Genomic DNA, 15,065 nt, shown 5'->3' with positions numbered 1-15,065 from the left:
CAACATGGTATGCATGAAGCAAGTGTACAGAGTACCCTTTGAGCGCAATTCAGAAAGGGTCAAAGATCTACGATATCAGTATGTGCAAGTAAGTGTACACATACAGCACCGATGCTTACAGTACAAGTTTCTAGCCTACAGTTATTGTCCTATACTGTTACTGTAACTGCACTATATTGTAGTGTATGTAAATCAGGAGTGCATATACATACACTTTTGCAGAAGTATGTCTTTCTGTAACACTTACTAAACTATTTATTTATCTCTTTTATATATAGAGGGTGTTTGAAATGGATTCCATGGAAAGGCCCCATGAATATATTTTTGTAGATGAAGCAGGGTTCAATCTGGCGAAGAGGAGAAGGAGAGGCTAGAACATAATTGGCCAACGTGCCATTGTGGAAGTCCCTGGCCAGCGTGGTGGCAATGTCACCCTATGTGCAGCCATAAGTAATGGGGGGGGGGTTCTCCACTGTCATGCAAACCTGGGGCCATATAACACTGACCATCTTCTTACATTTCTGGGTTGTCTTCGGGATGTTTTGTTTGAACGTGAGCAGCAGGATCATCAGCAGGCAGTGCATCCTGTCTATGTTGTGGTTTGGGACAATGTCAGCTTTCACCTTGGTGTCCGAATATGTGAGTGGTTCAACATCAACCAGCGATTCGTGAATGTTTGCCTTTCACCATACAGCCCTTTCCTCAACCCAACAGAAGAGTTTTTCTCTGCGTGGCGATGGAAGGTCTATGACCGTAACCCATATACAAGGGTAAATATTTTACAGGCAATGGAATTGGCCTGTGGTGACATAGGTGTGGAGTGTTGTCAAGGCTGGATCCGGCACACGAGAGGGTTCTTCCCCCGTTGCCTATAGGAAGGGACAACGTTGCATGTGATGTGGACGAAGTCCTCTGGCCGGACCCAGCACAAAGACGGGATGCTGAGGCAGAATGATTCTCTCATTGACTTTGATTTTGCAATTGCACAATATTTTGTGTAATACGCTTTTCATTTAGAGTTGTCTTTGTTCTTTGGGCTTACTTTATTTTCATGCTGAAAATACAGAAATTCAATACTGTATTACTTGCAGTACTTACAGTATGCAATATATTTGCTATACTGAGTTGTGAATTATTTACTTTTATTTATGGCAAAATTATTTTCTATATGCAATAAACATTTTTTCTCTGTAACTACATGCCCTGGATGCTGTGTTCTCAATTTTTTGATGTAGTGTCTAATGAATGCTGATGAGTGTTTATATATTGACTGGCTGTGTTTATGCTTTGAAAGCATTGTTTGATTTTGAGCACAGATCAAATGGTTTTGAGGCAAGTGTTTGATTTTGCCAGAAGAGTCAGGGGTTTTGTGAATGTAGTTTAAAGACTGGGTTTTGTGTTTAAAGTTTTGAGAATATGGGTGAAGGTTTCAAGAAATGTGACTTAGCAATTGTGAAATACTGTAACAAACTGACTTTTTTGGTGCTAACTTCCACTATACATAAAGCCCGCTTCCTGATCTAAGCACAACTTTTCACATTGGGCCAACCCCTCAGCACTGCTCAATCCCACACATGCCTAGTCAAAACTATGTATGACAAACATTACACACAATACACACAATGCACAGACACAAGCATGTGCTGTGCTAGTTTAAATGGCATGGTGGTTTAGGATACATAATACCTCAATCTACCATGAATTTACCCTGCAGGTGGGAGATACTCTTTATTATCTTGTGGATACAAGTGGGCTTTGTGCCTGGGATACATTGCAAGGATGGAACAGTCAATCATCTGTCAAGGGAAGGTAGTGCTTATATATCGTTTATTTTTGTACCATTGAATACAATCTGAATCTGTTTTTATTCAGTCCAATTATCAGCTGCATTTTTTCATTTGCTGTTTGTTTCCACTGAAAATATTGTCTGTTAACTATATGACACATAGCCCCAAAAGTCCCAAAATATGTTGCTTTTTCTAAGTGAGAACAAGATGTTAATTTTTGGGAACAAGTAATACATTGTAGGTAGAAGGTAGAAGATCTGCATGCCAATAAATGGGTCTTGTTCCCACAAGGTGACAACTAAATATCTTACTGTAAGACAACTTGTTGCCACAATATGATGAACATCTTGCTTTCATTAAGAAATGCCATCATGTTTAACTTTGGGGAACATGTTTTATTGCAGGAGCGCTCATGTATTATGTTTGTTATTTCTGGAGCAGATGTTTTGCTCTTAAAGGATGAACAGGATCCTAAATGTTTCACCCGAACAGAAGAGGATTTCACCTGCTTCTTTGAGACTGCAGACAACGGGACTTACGATTTACTTTACAGTTTTGACAGGTATGTTATAAACAGTAAATCTATTTTGTTTTATATACTAAGGAACCTCTAACAAAACGTTTTTCATACTTTTGATATTCTACCATTTATTTAATGTTATATGTTGTTCTTATGTTGTATTAGTGTGAACTTTAGGTGTCCAATAGTCATTGGCTTCTCTACCTTGTATTCCACAAGAATACAGGTCTAAACCCATATCAACCATACTCTTGTATTCTTTTTATTATATTTTTTTCACTTTGAATGATATAATTACTTGATTTTTCCTTTTTAAATGTCTTTGTTTACATTTGAACTTACACACGTCCTTTGTTAGTCACATGTAAAACTATTTGAACTGCACAAATGGTTGTTGATTGATTGATTGATTAATAAATACCACCATGTCTACTGTTTGTCACTTATTCTTATCAACCCTGCCCAGAAAGAAAATGTGTGAAATGTCTGTCCAGGGAACAGAAGAGGGAACTTTCCTCCACATCTGCTCATTTCCTGAGTCAGATGTGTTTTCGTTTGTGGCTATACACCTGGAAGTTGTTGAGCCCAAAACCAACACCAGCCTCTACAATCGGACTGTCTCTGTGGAGGACCACTGTAAGACATTTCATTTTACAACATTTACTTCCTAAACATAAAAAGAATGGAAATAGATATATCACTTGTTGGAGGAAAAAAAAACACATGAAGCCATATGCATAAACATTCTAAGCATATGAGTAGTGCTTCTTGGCCAAAAAGGCAATTCAAATCAACTGTACATACAGTAATGTCTATTGAGGATTATCCTGTATCGTGAGAGGAGAGTTCCTCTCAAAAGAAGTCTCCTCTACATCCTCCAAATTCACAAAAGTATGTAATTCGAATGATGAATGACTTATTAAAATTTTTTTTTACTTTTTTTAAACTTTACTGTATTAAAAGGCTTGCTATTGTTTAATCTTCTTTTTTTTCCCAAGCGCATCATTCAAGAAAATAAATGGGGTCCAAAAATTATATTCCCAGTCTTCCCTCAAAAGAGCAGAGTTACAGTACCCGTAGCCTTTTACAGACCAATTGTAATTGTTTTGGTGTTTTAAATGCAGGCTCATGTCAGTTAGCGAGGAGTTTCCATTGAGTGAATACAATTTTTCCATCATGCATCTGTCTCTTGCATCCTGGTTTGGAGGACCAACTGTCCAAGGATGAGACATATTTTAGATAAATGGAAAGCAGCCAACATGACGTGTCCTCCCCCAGGGAAGTTTTAAGCATCAATGACTTCATTTCCTGTATTTGGATAGTTTAATGCACCAATTTACGGTGGAAATACCTTTATTTAGCCTATGTGAAGAAAATAAACACAAATGACAATTCAAAATATATCAAAAATATAATGAGAAGTATGTTGTTGTGTGTCATTGGGCAATTTTAAGTGGGTATATGGAAATCCTGGAGCTTTCTTAGTGGGTATACTGCGTATACCTGCGTATCACATAGACTACACCACTGCCAGGTGGGTCCAAGCAGGGGTAGACTTTAGTCCCTCCAGTGTGTCTTGAGTCTTTGCTAAGGTTTTCTGGCAACACAGTCTGCTAATATGTTGCCTAAACACCAGTAAATTGTTTTCAATGGATTGTGTAATATGTTCTACCTATTTTATCACCTTTTTGTCTCTAGTTCTCCTGGATCCCCCCTTCAGTGTGTCTTTACACCAAAATGGCCAAGCAGGACAGCTGCAGGTTTCATGGTACACAAATGTTTTGAAAAACTGGAAAGATAATGTGATGTACAGGATTCAATACTTTTCCAAGAGGCTGGGAGAGAAGATAAAAGAGGTACACATACACACAACTCTTCAATAAATCCATTAGATTATGTTTCTAAAATACTTTTGAAATCATACTGACTGTGACCATAAATGCAGGTTTTATATAATTTAAGTACTGGTATGCCCAGCATGCAAGTTAGTATTTTTATTTTTGTTGTTGCTAAAAGAAATTAAAACAAAATTTACATTAACTTCTGAGTAGCTAACTTAAACACAAAAAAAGGGTAAAATACATGTATTTTATCAACTGATTGGTTGTAAACTAAATAGAGCTTTGCTCTGTTATATCATAAAGTATAAAACATTTGTTTTGAGATTTAATTTAAATTAAAGCTGCAAACAGCATTGGACAGGCCCTCGCACCTCTGCACGCGTCAGGGTTACTGGCAGACGCCGCTCCTTGCGACCGTGCATTTGCACGGCACTCAGAAACAGCAAATCGTCATCAATGAAAAGGGAACTCCCTGCTGAGTTCAATGATACCTCACACAAGACTCTACATCATACAGTTCATTAGCTGTGAAATGGGGCGTGGGGGCGGGCCAAACCATGACCAATGAAAACGGAACTCTCTGTTGAGTTCAATGATACCTCACACAATAGTGTATAAGAAACGGGTCATTAGTTATTAAAGGGGGCGTGGCTCAAGCATATGTGGCGGGGCAAATCGTCACCAATGAAAAGGCTACTCTCTGCTGAGTTCAATGGTACCTCACACAAGACTCTACATTAAACTGGTAATTAGTTATGAAAAGGGGCGTGGCTAACGCATAGGGGGCGGGAAAACCATCACTAATCAAAAAGGAACTCTCTGCTGAGTTCAGTGATACATCACACAAGACTCTACCTTAAACGGTTCAAAAGCCATACAATGGGGTGTGGCGTGAGTACATGGGCGGGGTCAAAGTATAGGGGCTGGCTTAGTATCACAAGTAGACCACACATTCTAAGTTTCATGTAAATCAGATGATGTTTGTCATATAAGGCTGATTTCCTGTTGCCAGCGGGGGGCACTATGACCAAAAGTCAATATTGGCCTGTATATGTCCTCAGGCCTGGACTCTTGTTGATTGTGGGAAATTTCAAGTAGATATGACAATGTACACTGTAGTTACAGCCACTTTCTCGTTCATCGCTTAACACTCAAAATGGCTGCCACGCCACGCCACGCCCACACTGTTCGACGAAAAGTTTTTCTTTTAATAACTTTTCATCTTTAAGGTGTTGAGATGGTACAGACCAAATTTGAAGTCCATCGGATAAAACCTTTAGGAGGAGTTTGTTAAAGTCTAGCACCTTGACTTTTAGGCCTACTTCCTGTTGCCACTAGGGGGCGCTATGACTTTGAGCCAAAATTGGCATGTAGATGTTGTCAGGGTTGGACTCTTATGAATCCTGGAAAGTTTCAAGCCAATTGGACAATGTACACTGAAGTTACACCCACTTCCTGTTTCGATGGCGAAACGAACAAAATGGCCGCCCCGCCACAGCCATGCCCTACGACGAAAAGTTTTTCTTTTAATAACTTTTCATCTTTAACGTCTTAAGATGGCACAGACCAAATTTGAAGTTGATTGGATGAAATCTAGGAGGAGTTTGTTAAAGTACGACACTTGGAAATGGCCAAAATTGCACTAATTTGGAACTTTCAATTCAAAATGGCGGACTTCTTGTTGGGTTTAGGGTATGGCTGCAATGACGTTTTTTTGTATGTCTTGACATGCTACATATGTGTACCAAGTTTCGTGAGTCTATGTTAAACGTACTGCAGGGGCTCATTTTTGTGCGCCTATTCCCGAAACCCTTAAAATACTTAAATTTTCACCAGAATTGATGCAACCGCCAATTTTGGTGAGATTTTGAGTATGTTAAGCCCCTCAAAAAGGCAATTAATTAGCCGGACGAAGGAATAATAACAATAAGAATTCCTTCAGTTTCAATAGGGCTTTCGGGCCCTAATTATTTAACTAACAGTATTATTGATTGAGATAATCTGTTATATCTATGAGTCATAATCTTTTACTGACTTTATTTGTTTTGGTGCTGCATTAATGTGTCAGTTATGAAGTAAAATTCATTAGTTGATTAATCAAACATCACTGACTGTGTATTTGTATTTGTCTAAGCCTATATTCTTTGTGATTTCTGTTCATTGAGTAGCATTCATGACCGTCCTTCAAATGTAGGCCTGAATTGGTCAGTACACTTGGTGAAAAAAGTTTTAGGAATAATATTGTAAAATCTATGATGTTTGTGATTTCTACAGGCAAAGGAGAGAGACATACTAGACTCTCTGGTACCAGGGGAGGAGGTTGAGGTCAAGGTTACTGTTAAATGTGCCTTAAATCCAAATGCAGGACACTGGAGCAGCTGGTCACACCCTGTGCGAGCTATGGTCCCCCAAAGTGCAGGTGTGTCTAAATGAGAAAAGGGTGTGAATGGATACAATTGTTATCTACAGCACAGCATCTCATCCCATGACCCTTTCTGTCACAGATGCAATACTTGAAGGAGATATTCTTTTTTTTTTCAGATGACATTTCACTAAAGTGCTACACATCTGACCTCCAAAATATCAGTTGTCAGTGGAATGGAAACAGATATAGTAAAGAGAATGAGTACAAACTTTTCCACAAAATGGGTTTCAGGTACATCACTTACTACATTAATACATTCCATCATTGATGAATTAAAGCCCTCAGATCCCTCTATGCTAATGTAACGTTTAATGTAACAGTTATGTTTACTTTTAGGTGAATACCAAGTTGTTTTTGATGACATCCTTCACAGTAAATACCTGTACACGTAACATTACTTTAAGCAACAAAGATATAATGTTGCTAGCTATTATGTTTACCATCTCTTCTTTTGTTCATTATTCCTTTCATTTCACATTGTATACTGACAAAAACAGTGAGAAAAAAACATGTTTGGTTCTTTGGGTTATACCCCCTAAACACACAACTGCAATGTACTTTGTTTGGCTGTGATGATATTACAGTGAAGCTTTGGGCTGGACAGAATGGACCGAGTGTCTCGCTGACAGGGATTTGACTGAACTGTGCCATTTCCGTGGAGACAAGTCCAGAAAAGTCAGGGTCAAGCTCAGCAGCACTTCAGCTCCACTCGGCAGAACCTTCTACACTCAGGAGTTCACTCTCAACAACAGCAGTAACTAATTTTTGCTCCTCCTTTCTTTGTTGCTTTTGGATGTGCTGTCTGTATTTGTGTGAATGCTGATTCAGTAATCAGTAATTCAGTAATGTTATCTGATTCTTCCGTACAATTTCTGTCGCTACTTTTGTGTACTTTCAGCTACAAAAAACATTCAAATATGAAAATGTTCAGCTCTTTAAGGACTTTTGTGCTTGTATTCAATTTTCTCCACCATTTATAGTTTTTAAAATATTAAGCTTTTTCCTTTTTACATTGAAAGTCAATGGAGCAATCTTTATATCCTCTTCAGGATTTCCACTTCTAAATGCTACTCCTCCCACATACTTTACTTACAGATGTCAGTCAAACTTTAAACTATTCACAAAACCTCCAGCTATTAGAAAATGATTACATTTTTTGATATATTTTACAGTTTAAGTTTAGTGCACAGTGGTGGTGAAGTCACAGTTACATTGCAGAGGAGAGAGAACATTGTCTTTCTCTTTAACTTGCTCTCACGGTCACAATTACACACGTCAACACGTAGATGTACTTGTCTACTTTCAGCCAATGTGCTCATTTAAGCAATATGACTTATACATTTGGCTCAATGAGCCTCCAAATGACAAGAGCCACAAGCATTCCTTCATTGACAGCCCCTGTTAAACATCCACCGCCATTTCTGGATGATACCACAGAGTACCAGTTGTTCAAAACGCTGATATGCCCACATTTTTTAACTTTAGCCACACAAATTATATATCAATATGTTCGCAAATGCTTTATGGTACTTACGGTGGGATCATTATATTTCTTTTTTCTACATACTATGCTATGACTGTTTTCGACATATTCTTAGGTGGCACAGTGGCTCAGTAGGAAGCACTGCTCCAACTACCACCAGCAAGTAGGCAATGCAGACTCTGACTCAGGTTCGATTACCAGAATGAATACTAATTCATAACATTTTCTTTTACATACAATACTGTGACTTTTTTGAGACTTTTTTTCAACATACCATACTATGACTATTTTTGACATACTATACTATAATTTTTTTTTTTATATACACTATTATGACTTTTATATGACTTTTTCGAAAGATCGTGCAACCACTTTGGAATTTTCCAATGAAGACGCACAAAGGATTTTATGTGAAATAAAGTATTTGCATGTGTAACGGACAGTGTGCAGGACTTCTTCAACAAGACATACTATACTTTGACTTTTGTTGACATACCATATTATGACTTTTTAATGTTTTTTTTTTTACATACTATGCTATGACTGTTTTGAACACTATCTTTGGTGGCACAGTGGCTTGCTGGATAGCACTGCTTTAGCTAGCACCGGCAAGTAGGGACTGTAGACTCTGACCTTCGATTCCCAGTTTAGGCTGTGCCTTTTTGCATGGAGTTTGCATATTCTTCTAGACTTTCTTTGACGTACTATATGACTTTTTTTTAAATACTATACTATGACTTTTTTATCACTTTTTTTCAACATACTATAACCATGACTATTTTTTAAATACTAGTAAGACTTTTTTATCACTTTTTTCAACATACTATACCATGAGATCTTTATCACTTTTTTCAACATACTATACTATGACTTTTTTAATCACATTTTTAGACATACTATACTATGACTTTTTTCAGTATTCTATACTATGACTTTTTTTTATCACCTTTTTGGACTTAATTTACTATGACTTTTTATGACTTTTTTCCAACATACTACACTATTACTTTTTTATCACTTTTCGACATACCATACTTTGACTTTTTTTCCACATAGCCTACTACACTCTTCATTCATGACTTTTTTTATCACTTTTTTCTGACATACTATACTATGACTTTTTAATCACTTTTTTGACATATTATACTTTGATTTTTTTTAATGTTCTATACTATGACTTTTTTTATCACTTTTTTTTGACAAAATTTACTATGACTTTTTAATGACTTTTTTTCCGACATACTATACTATGACTTTTTTATGACTTTTTCTCAACATGACTTTTTCTATGACTTTTTATGACATAATATACTATTACTTTTTTAATTACTTTTTTCAATATACTATACCATGACTTTTTTATCACTTTTTTGACATACTATACTATGATTTTTTTATCACTTTTTTTATATACTAAACTATGTATTTTTCATGACTTTTTTCAACATACTATACCATGACTTTTGTTTATGACTTTTTTCCGACATACTATACTATGACTTGTTAATTACTATGACTTGTTAATTACTTTTTTCGACATACTATACCATGACTTTTTTTTATCACTTTTTTGACATACTATATCATGACTTTTTTTAATGACTTTTTTCCAACCTACTATACTATGACTTTTTAAATACTTTTTTCGACATGCTATACTATGCCTTTTATATGACTTTTCGAGATACTATGCTTTGACTTTTTCCACATAGCCTACTATACTGTGTTTTTCATGACTTTTTTTGACAAACCATACCATGACTTTTTCATTACTTTTTTTGACATACTATACTTTGACTTTTTTTCAATATTCTATAATATGACTCTTTCATCACTTTGGATTTTTTTTTCTGATATAGGATACTATGACTTTTTTATAACTTTTTCTCGACATGCTATACTTTGACTTTTTTCAGCATACTGTATACTATGACTTTTTTTCTACATTTTTTTTTACATAATTTCCATGACTTTTTTCCGACTATGACTATGACACTCAACATACTATACTATGACTTTTTTTCGATAAACTATACTATGACTTTTAAATCATTTTTTTCGACATGCTATAATATGACTTTTTTGACGTACTGTACATACTATGACTTTTTGACATGCTATACTATGACTTTTCGTCATGCTATACTTTGACTTTTCTTTAAAAACTTAAATATTTCACTTTTGTTTGATACATTATTGATATTATTCAACATTTTGTATTTAAGTTTGTACTAAATAAAACCTTTTATCTAGTTTAGCTTCAGCAATTTAGCTTTTCAGCATCCACAAGCTTTTTCTTCCAGAAATGCATTTTCTAGTTCTTTAACTTGTTGATTTGTTCTGATAGCTAAAGCAATATTTAATATACCATTTTCATTGACACATGAACATGAGTCATGAACATGGTATTCTTAAAAAAGTTAGTTCACCTAGACAGCTATAGATCTATGTGGCTAATCTCTCTAGCTTACCTACATTACTTGTGTACATTTTACAGTTACTGTAGTAGCCAGAGGCTAAGTATCTAGTAGTAATGCCACCTCTATTTTTACATCTTACCTTATTCCATCAGGCCTCAGAGGAAGTGTAGTTTTGTGACTTTTTCTACTGACAAATTGTTTGTGCTTTGTGTTATTAGTCAAAACGCCCCCACCATGTCATTTGAGAGGAGCACTGGAGAAAGACAAGTTCTGCTTGAAATGGAAAGCTCCTCTTCTGTCTCTGTCCGCTCACCTGCAGTATGAAGTCAGCTACCAGATCAGAGGGGCTGAAGCGTGGATGGTAAGATGTAATTTACAGCCACATAATTGTTTTTTTCTTTGTTTATTTTTTTATGGTTAAGATACCCTGGGGCCATGTTAGGACTTTTTGTTTCTGAAACACTTTGTGATCGCTCTAAAAAACATTTTGCATTCCATTCCAATTCTTTTTGTGTTACCTCATACATTTCAGATTCCCTTTTTTTGCATTAGTAAACTTGTAGTGTGTTTACAATTTTATGTAAATATAGTATATATAGAATCTTTATAATGGCATACATTTTGGTGGTATAAAGATGGCTATGGGTGGTTATGCTACAGCAGAGTATCACATTCTTGATATTACCACCAGCAGACACAAAGAAAGGGAATATTCAATTCTACACAGTGACAAATTAAAAGTAAAAAATTAGTAACATGATCCATTATATTGGTTTAGCACTGGGTTTAGCAAGATAACGTAATTTGAAAAAAACATGAGGATTTGCAAAATATATTTGTGCAAAGGCAACAGTATTCAGGGAATGGAAAACAATTGCATTAAAAAGCAGTTTGCGGTATAGTTTGAATATAGTTCAATGGAAATTTAAAAACTACGATGAGAGAACACAGGAGAAGTACATCATCACTAAGACTGTCATTTAATGTTCTTAAGATTAGATGTCAAATCAACCTTTCTGTCCCCAGACGGTGTCCCTAATGGGTCCTGAGACACACACATGTCTAGACGTTCCAGCAGGTAGCTGGTACAATGTTAAAGTCAGAGCTAAACCTACTGGGTCCATTTACTCAGGTCACTGGAGTGACTGGTCAGATGTGCTGACTGGTACCAACCCCACTGACATAGGTAAGCTCCCACTGAGACTGACAGAAGTCAGTGTAAATCACACCTATTTATTTAGTAATCCCCATTGGTTTGTATAAAAATCCCAACCAAAACGTTGCAAAATTTCACTAAATGCAATACAACAGCAGATTCTTAGTCTGTAATTTTGTAAGAACTTTAACGAACAGTTTATCTAAATTTAATTGTGTGATAACAATAGTAGTAGAAGTATATAAAATGCACTGTTTGCCTTGATATATTAAATATGAACATTATAGACCAATTAAATGCAGTTCTTTGTTACTCTATTTAATGAAACCATTAAAACCTACCATTAAATTACCTTTACAGGCACATTGCTCTGGGTGTGTATCCCTGTCTCGATGCTGATAATTGCCATCATCCTCATCTGCTTGTTTCCAACGTACCTCAGGTGGGTTTTCCAACTCATTCAGTTTGTAATCAGCCAATTTTTAGGATTACATACAGAAAAAAAGAAACCCTTAAAATACTCATCATGTGAAAATATGTGATAACTCCCTCCATTTCTTTTTAAATTGACACAAATTTGTACTGTACAATCACTCCTAACACATTTTCACACAAAATGTTTTCTATTTTAAAAATAATTTTAAATCACTGACTCTTAGTATCCCAAAAGTTTAACCAATTCCTCGAATGATATTCCACATTGTTTGAAGACTATTTTCATATCTGTCATTTTGTGTGTTTTTATAGTAAGCTCAAGCTGTATTTTTGGCCGCCAGTGCCCAACCTTGATAAAGTCCTACAAGGTTTTCTGACTGAGATCAACGGGCCGAGATGGGTAAATTATTTATCCACAGAATTTAGCATGATACATCATACATGCACCATTAGCCTACATTACACACAAATAGATGGCATCCCATTACACAAAACTTATACTGTGGTGAAACAGTTATTTCCCCAGTGGAACAATAACTGATATGAGCCAAATAGATGCAATATAACTAATACAGATAAATATAGATTATATTTATAAATGTATAGATTTAAATATCAAACAGGAAATAGGTTAAACACAAGTAAGACAAAATACATTCAGAGTGGTAGTGTAGTTTACAGTCAGTTCCAGTGTGTTAAAAATCAACCACTCTGTGCTCACACTACAGAATCCTCCGATAACAGCAAAGCAGTGCCCTGAAGAAACTACTTCATCCGTGGTGGAGATATTGTCTGAAGATGAGGTTTCAGGATTGGGGAAGCCATCAGAGGGATCCACCCAGCTTCTGTCACCAGAAAGACGCCACAGAGAACAGGTAGATGGAAGCTGTGGGACTAAAGTCTTTCCAGACTATGTGACTCTGAACAAAGACAGTGTCATTCTTTGCCCAAAAGGAAACAAGTATGTCTACAAGGAGGTTGGAGAGAAAGGAGGCCAGGGGGAGAGTGATGCGCTTGTCCAAACATGTCACGGCTCCTGCACTGATGGCTCAGTCTGTACCCCACCCTGCTTAGGCAGTGACTTCCTTAACGATTCCTACTTGCCTCTGGCTGAGCCTGCAGACAGATTTCACTGCAAGGTCCCTGTTACAAGGGGGCCAGGCAACCTCTATACTAATTTCCCCTGTATCTAAATGTACAGTATAACAAGTGTACTTTGTTTCCACTGGTGCAGATTAGATGTATGCACTTTCTTATTGAAATAAGAACTCAAGGGTTAATTCACCCTGTTGTTGAATCTTAACAAATACATGTTACCATGTATTCACAGTATAATGGGGGTTAGTTCTGATCATGGCATTGTCTTTCTCATCATTTCTGTCAATCCACAGTCCTTTGGAGCTGAAATGCCACGAGTGCACCACAAATTTGAACATAAACTATCTAAGTGGACAAATCAACATTTGTAAACAAGAGTATAACATTTATATGACTTATTATATTATACAATGTGTTTATATTTGTAATTGTATATAATACTGCTGTGTCTTTATATGTCCACTAGAGGGAACAGTAGATCACAAGATATTTTCTGAAGAACAATGTGAGAAAAAGTGAAAGGAAAAAAAGTTGCCATGAGGAATTGGAACTATTACACAAGATGACAGTTTTGAGTTTGTACATTTTTTTTTCAATTTAGCATTTGAATGCAACTTTGTCTAATAGTCTACATGACTCAATTTTGTATTTGTAATGTATTTGTAATTTCCATACTATTCTTCTATTCTGCATTTGAATAACCATTGGGATTGTTTATGTCAGATCTTTTTCATTGCAATTGTTTGTTTAATACTCATTTATACTGTAAATATTTCATCTGGATTTCTTAACGAGTTTAAATGGTTCCTCAGAAATCCACTTGAGTTTGAGGAGGCTGACATTGTTGGAGATGATGATGACGAAAGAATTTTCCATGAGCAACAGCTTTTAGTTCATTATTCATTACATTTTAACTTGTGGGTTTGTATTTCTGGCAATAAACATTAAAAGCTGTTTTTCTTCTATTTGCATTTTCTGTGAAGGCACCATTTGGACATTCATGGGTGCATACTACAACTATTATAGGAGACACTTGAGAGCATTCTTAACTGACTCTGGCAGCTTGCTGGACAGCAGCTTTTCTTGCCTCCAACCGAATAGCAACTGCTCTGTTAAGCGCTAGATACAAACCTCATTTTAGTCTGTCTTACATTTTTGGTGTCACTAGATGGTGGCAGAGATCAACGGGCAGAGAGGGGTTGTCTGTGTTGTCACAGCGGGTCCTTACTGAGGCAAAGCCAGATATTCTACACCACTGAAAATGGCCCAGATTCAGCTTTGTATTTCATTTCACCTGATAAAGCCATATGATCTGCACCAACACTGTCCCTGAGGGTTATACCTGTAAATATAATGTCAAAAGCTGTTAAACAAAAATTAATTAAAATGAAATTAATAATCATGACATGACAGGTAAGTTAACATCCACAACTGGGGCTAGCTTTAAAATGAATTAAAAAACCAAAAAGAAACACAACACAGCTGAATGCAAGGTTAATTTATTACACAAAGTAGACGAAAGGCTCAATTTATGACTCAAATAATTATTACTCACGTGTATGAAATTTAAGAGACCTCAGTTGGAACAAGGGCAAACACATGATGACTACTGTGATGAGTGAGGGGATTAGTAAGAGGATCACAAAGTCAGCCTACCTTTTTAGGAGCAGTTACTCACAGACAGCCTTGCCAGCAAAGAGCCCAAAATGTATTAAATGTTTTGATTTTAAATCAGCAATAGGAAAAGGCTATAGTGCCCCAGAGCTGTACAACCAATGGGTGATTTGGAGCAATACAAGATCTAATGGTTGACACTCAGGGTTCAAAATTAACTTTCCTATCTACCAGCCAAATGGCTAGTGATTGTTCAAATTTTACCAGCCACTCAATATATTACTAG

At 36.2% G+C, this 15,065-nt stretch overlaps 1 protein-coding gene across 1 annotated transcript; it reads left to right on the top strand.

Annotated features, from left to right (window-relative positions):
* Positions 1-1,502: 1,502 nt before the first annotated feature.
* mpl (MPL proto-oncogene, thrombopoietin receptor) lies at positions 1,503-14,130 on the top strand. The gene is made up of 12 exons (XM_031284029.2): positions 1,503-1,809; positions 2,229-2,349; positions 2,774-2,943; positions 4,006-4,163; positions 6,423-6,567; positions 6,690-6,804; positions 7,158-7,327; positions 10,695-10,837; positions 11,503-11,662; positions 11,993-12,074; positions 12,380-12,467; positions 12,796-14,130. Exons 1-12 carry the CDS (start codon positions 1,698-1,700, stop codon positions 13,258-13,260), a joined length of 1,929 nt encoding a protein of 642 aa, XP_031139889.1. The 5' UTR covers positions 1,503-1,697; the 3' UTR covers positions 13,261-14,130.
* The last annotated feature ends 935 nt before the right edge of the window (positions 14,131-15,065 follow it).

The sequence above is a fragment of the Sander lucioperca genome, chromosome 11 (genome assembly GCF_008315115.2).
Source record: "Sander lucioperca isolate FBNREF2018 chromosome 11, SLUC_FBN_1.2, whole genome shotgun sequence".
NCBI classification, from domain to species: Eukaryota; Metazoa; Chordata; class Actinopteri; order Perciformes; family Percidae; genus Sander; species Sander lucioperca.
Note: the sequence above shows the minus strand (reverse complement) of the source record. Positions and strands in the feature narration are given on the sequence as shown.

Coding starts and splice junctions, on each gene's coding strand:
- mpl (XM_031284029.2), top strand. CDS start 1,698: ATGAATTTACCCTGCAGGTGGGAGATACTCTTTATTATCTTGTGGATA. Junction 4,164..6,422: donor TGGGAGAGAAGATAAAAGAG/GTACACATACAC, acceptor TGATTTCTACAG/GCAAAGGAGAGAGACATACT. Junction 12,468..12,795: donor AGATCAACGGGCCGAGATGG/GTAAATTATTTA, acceptor CTCACACTACAG/AATCCTCCGATAACAGCAAA.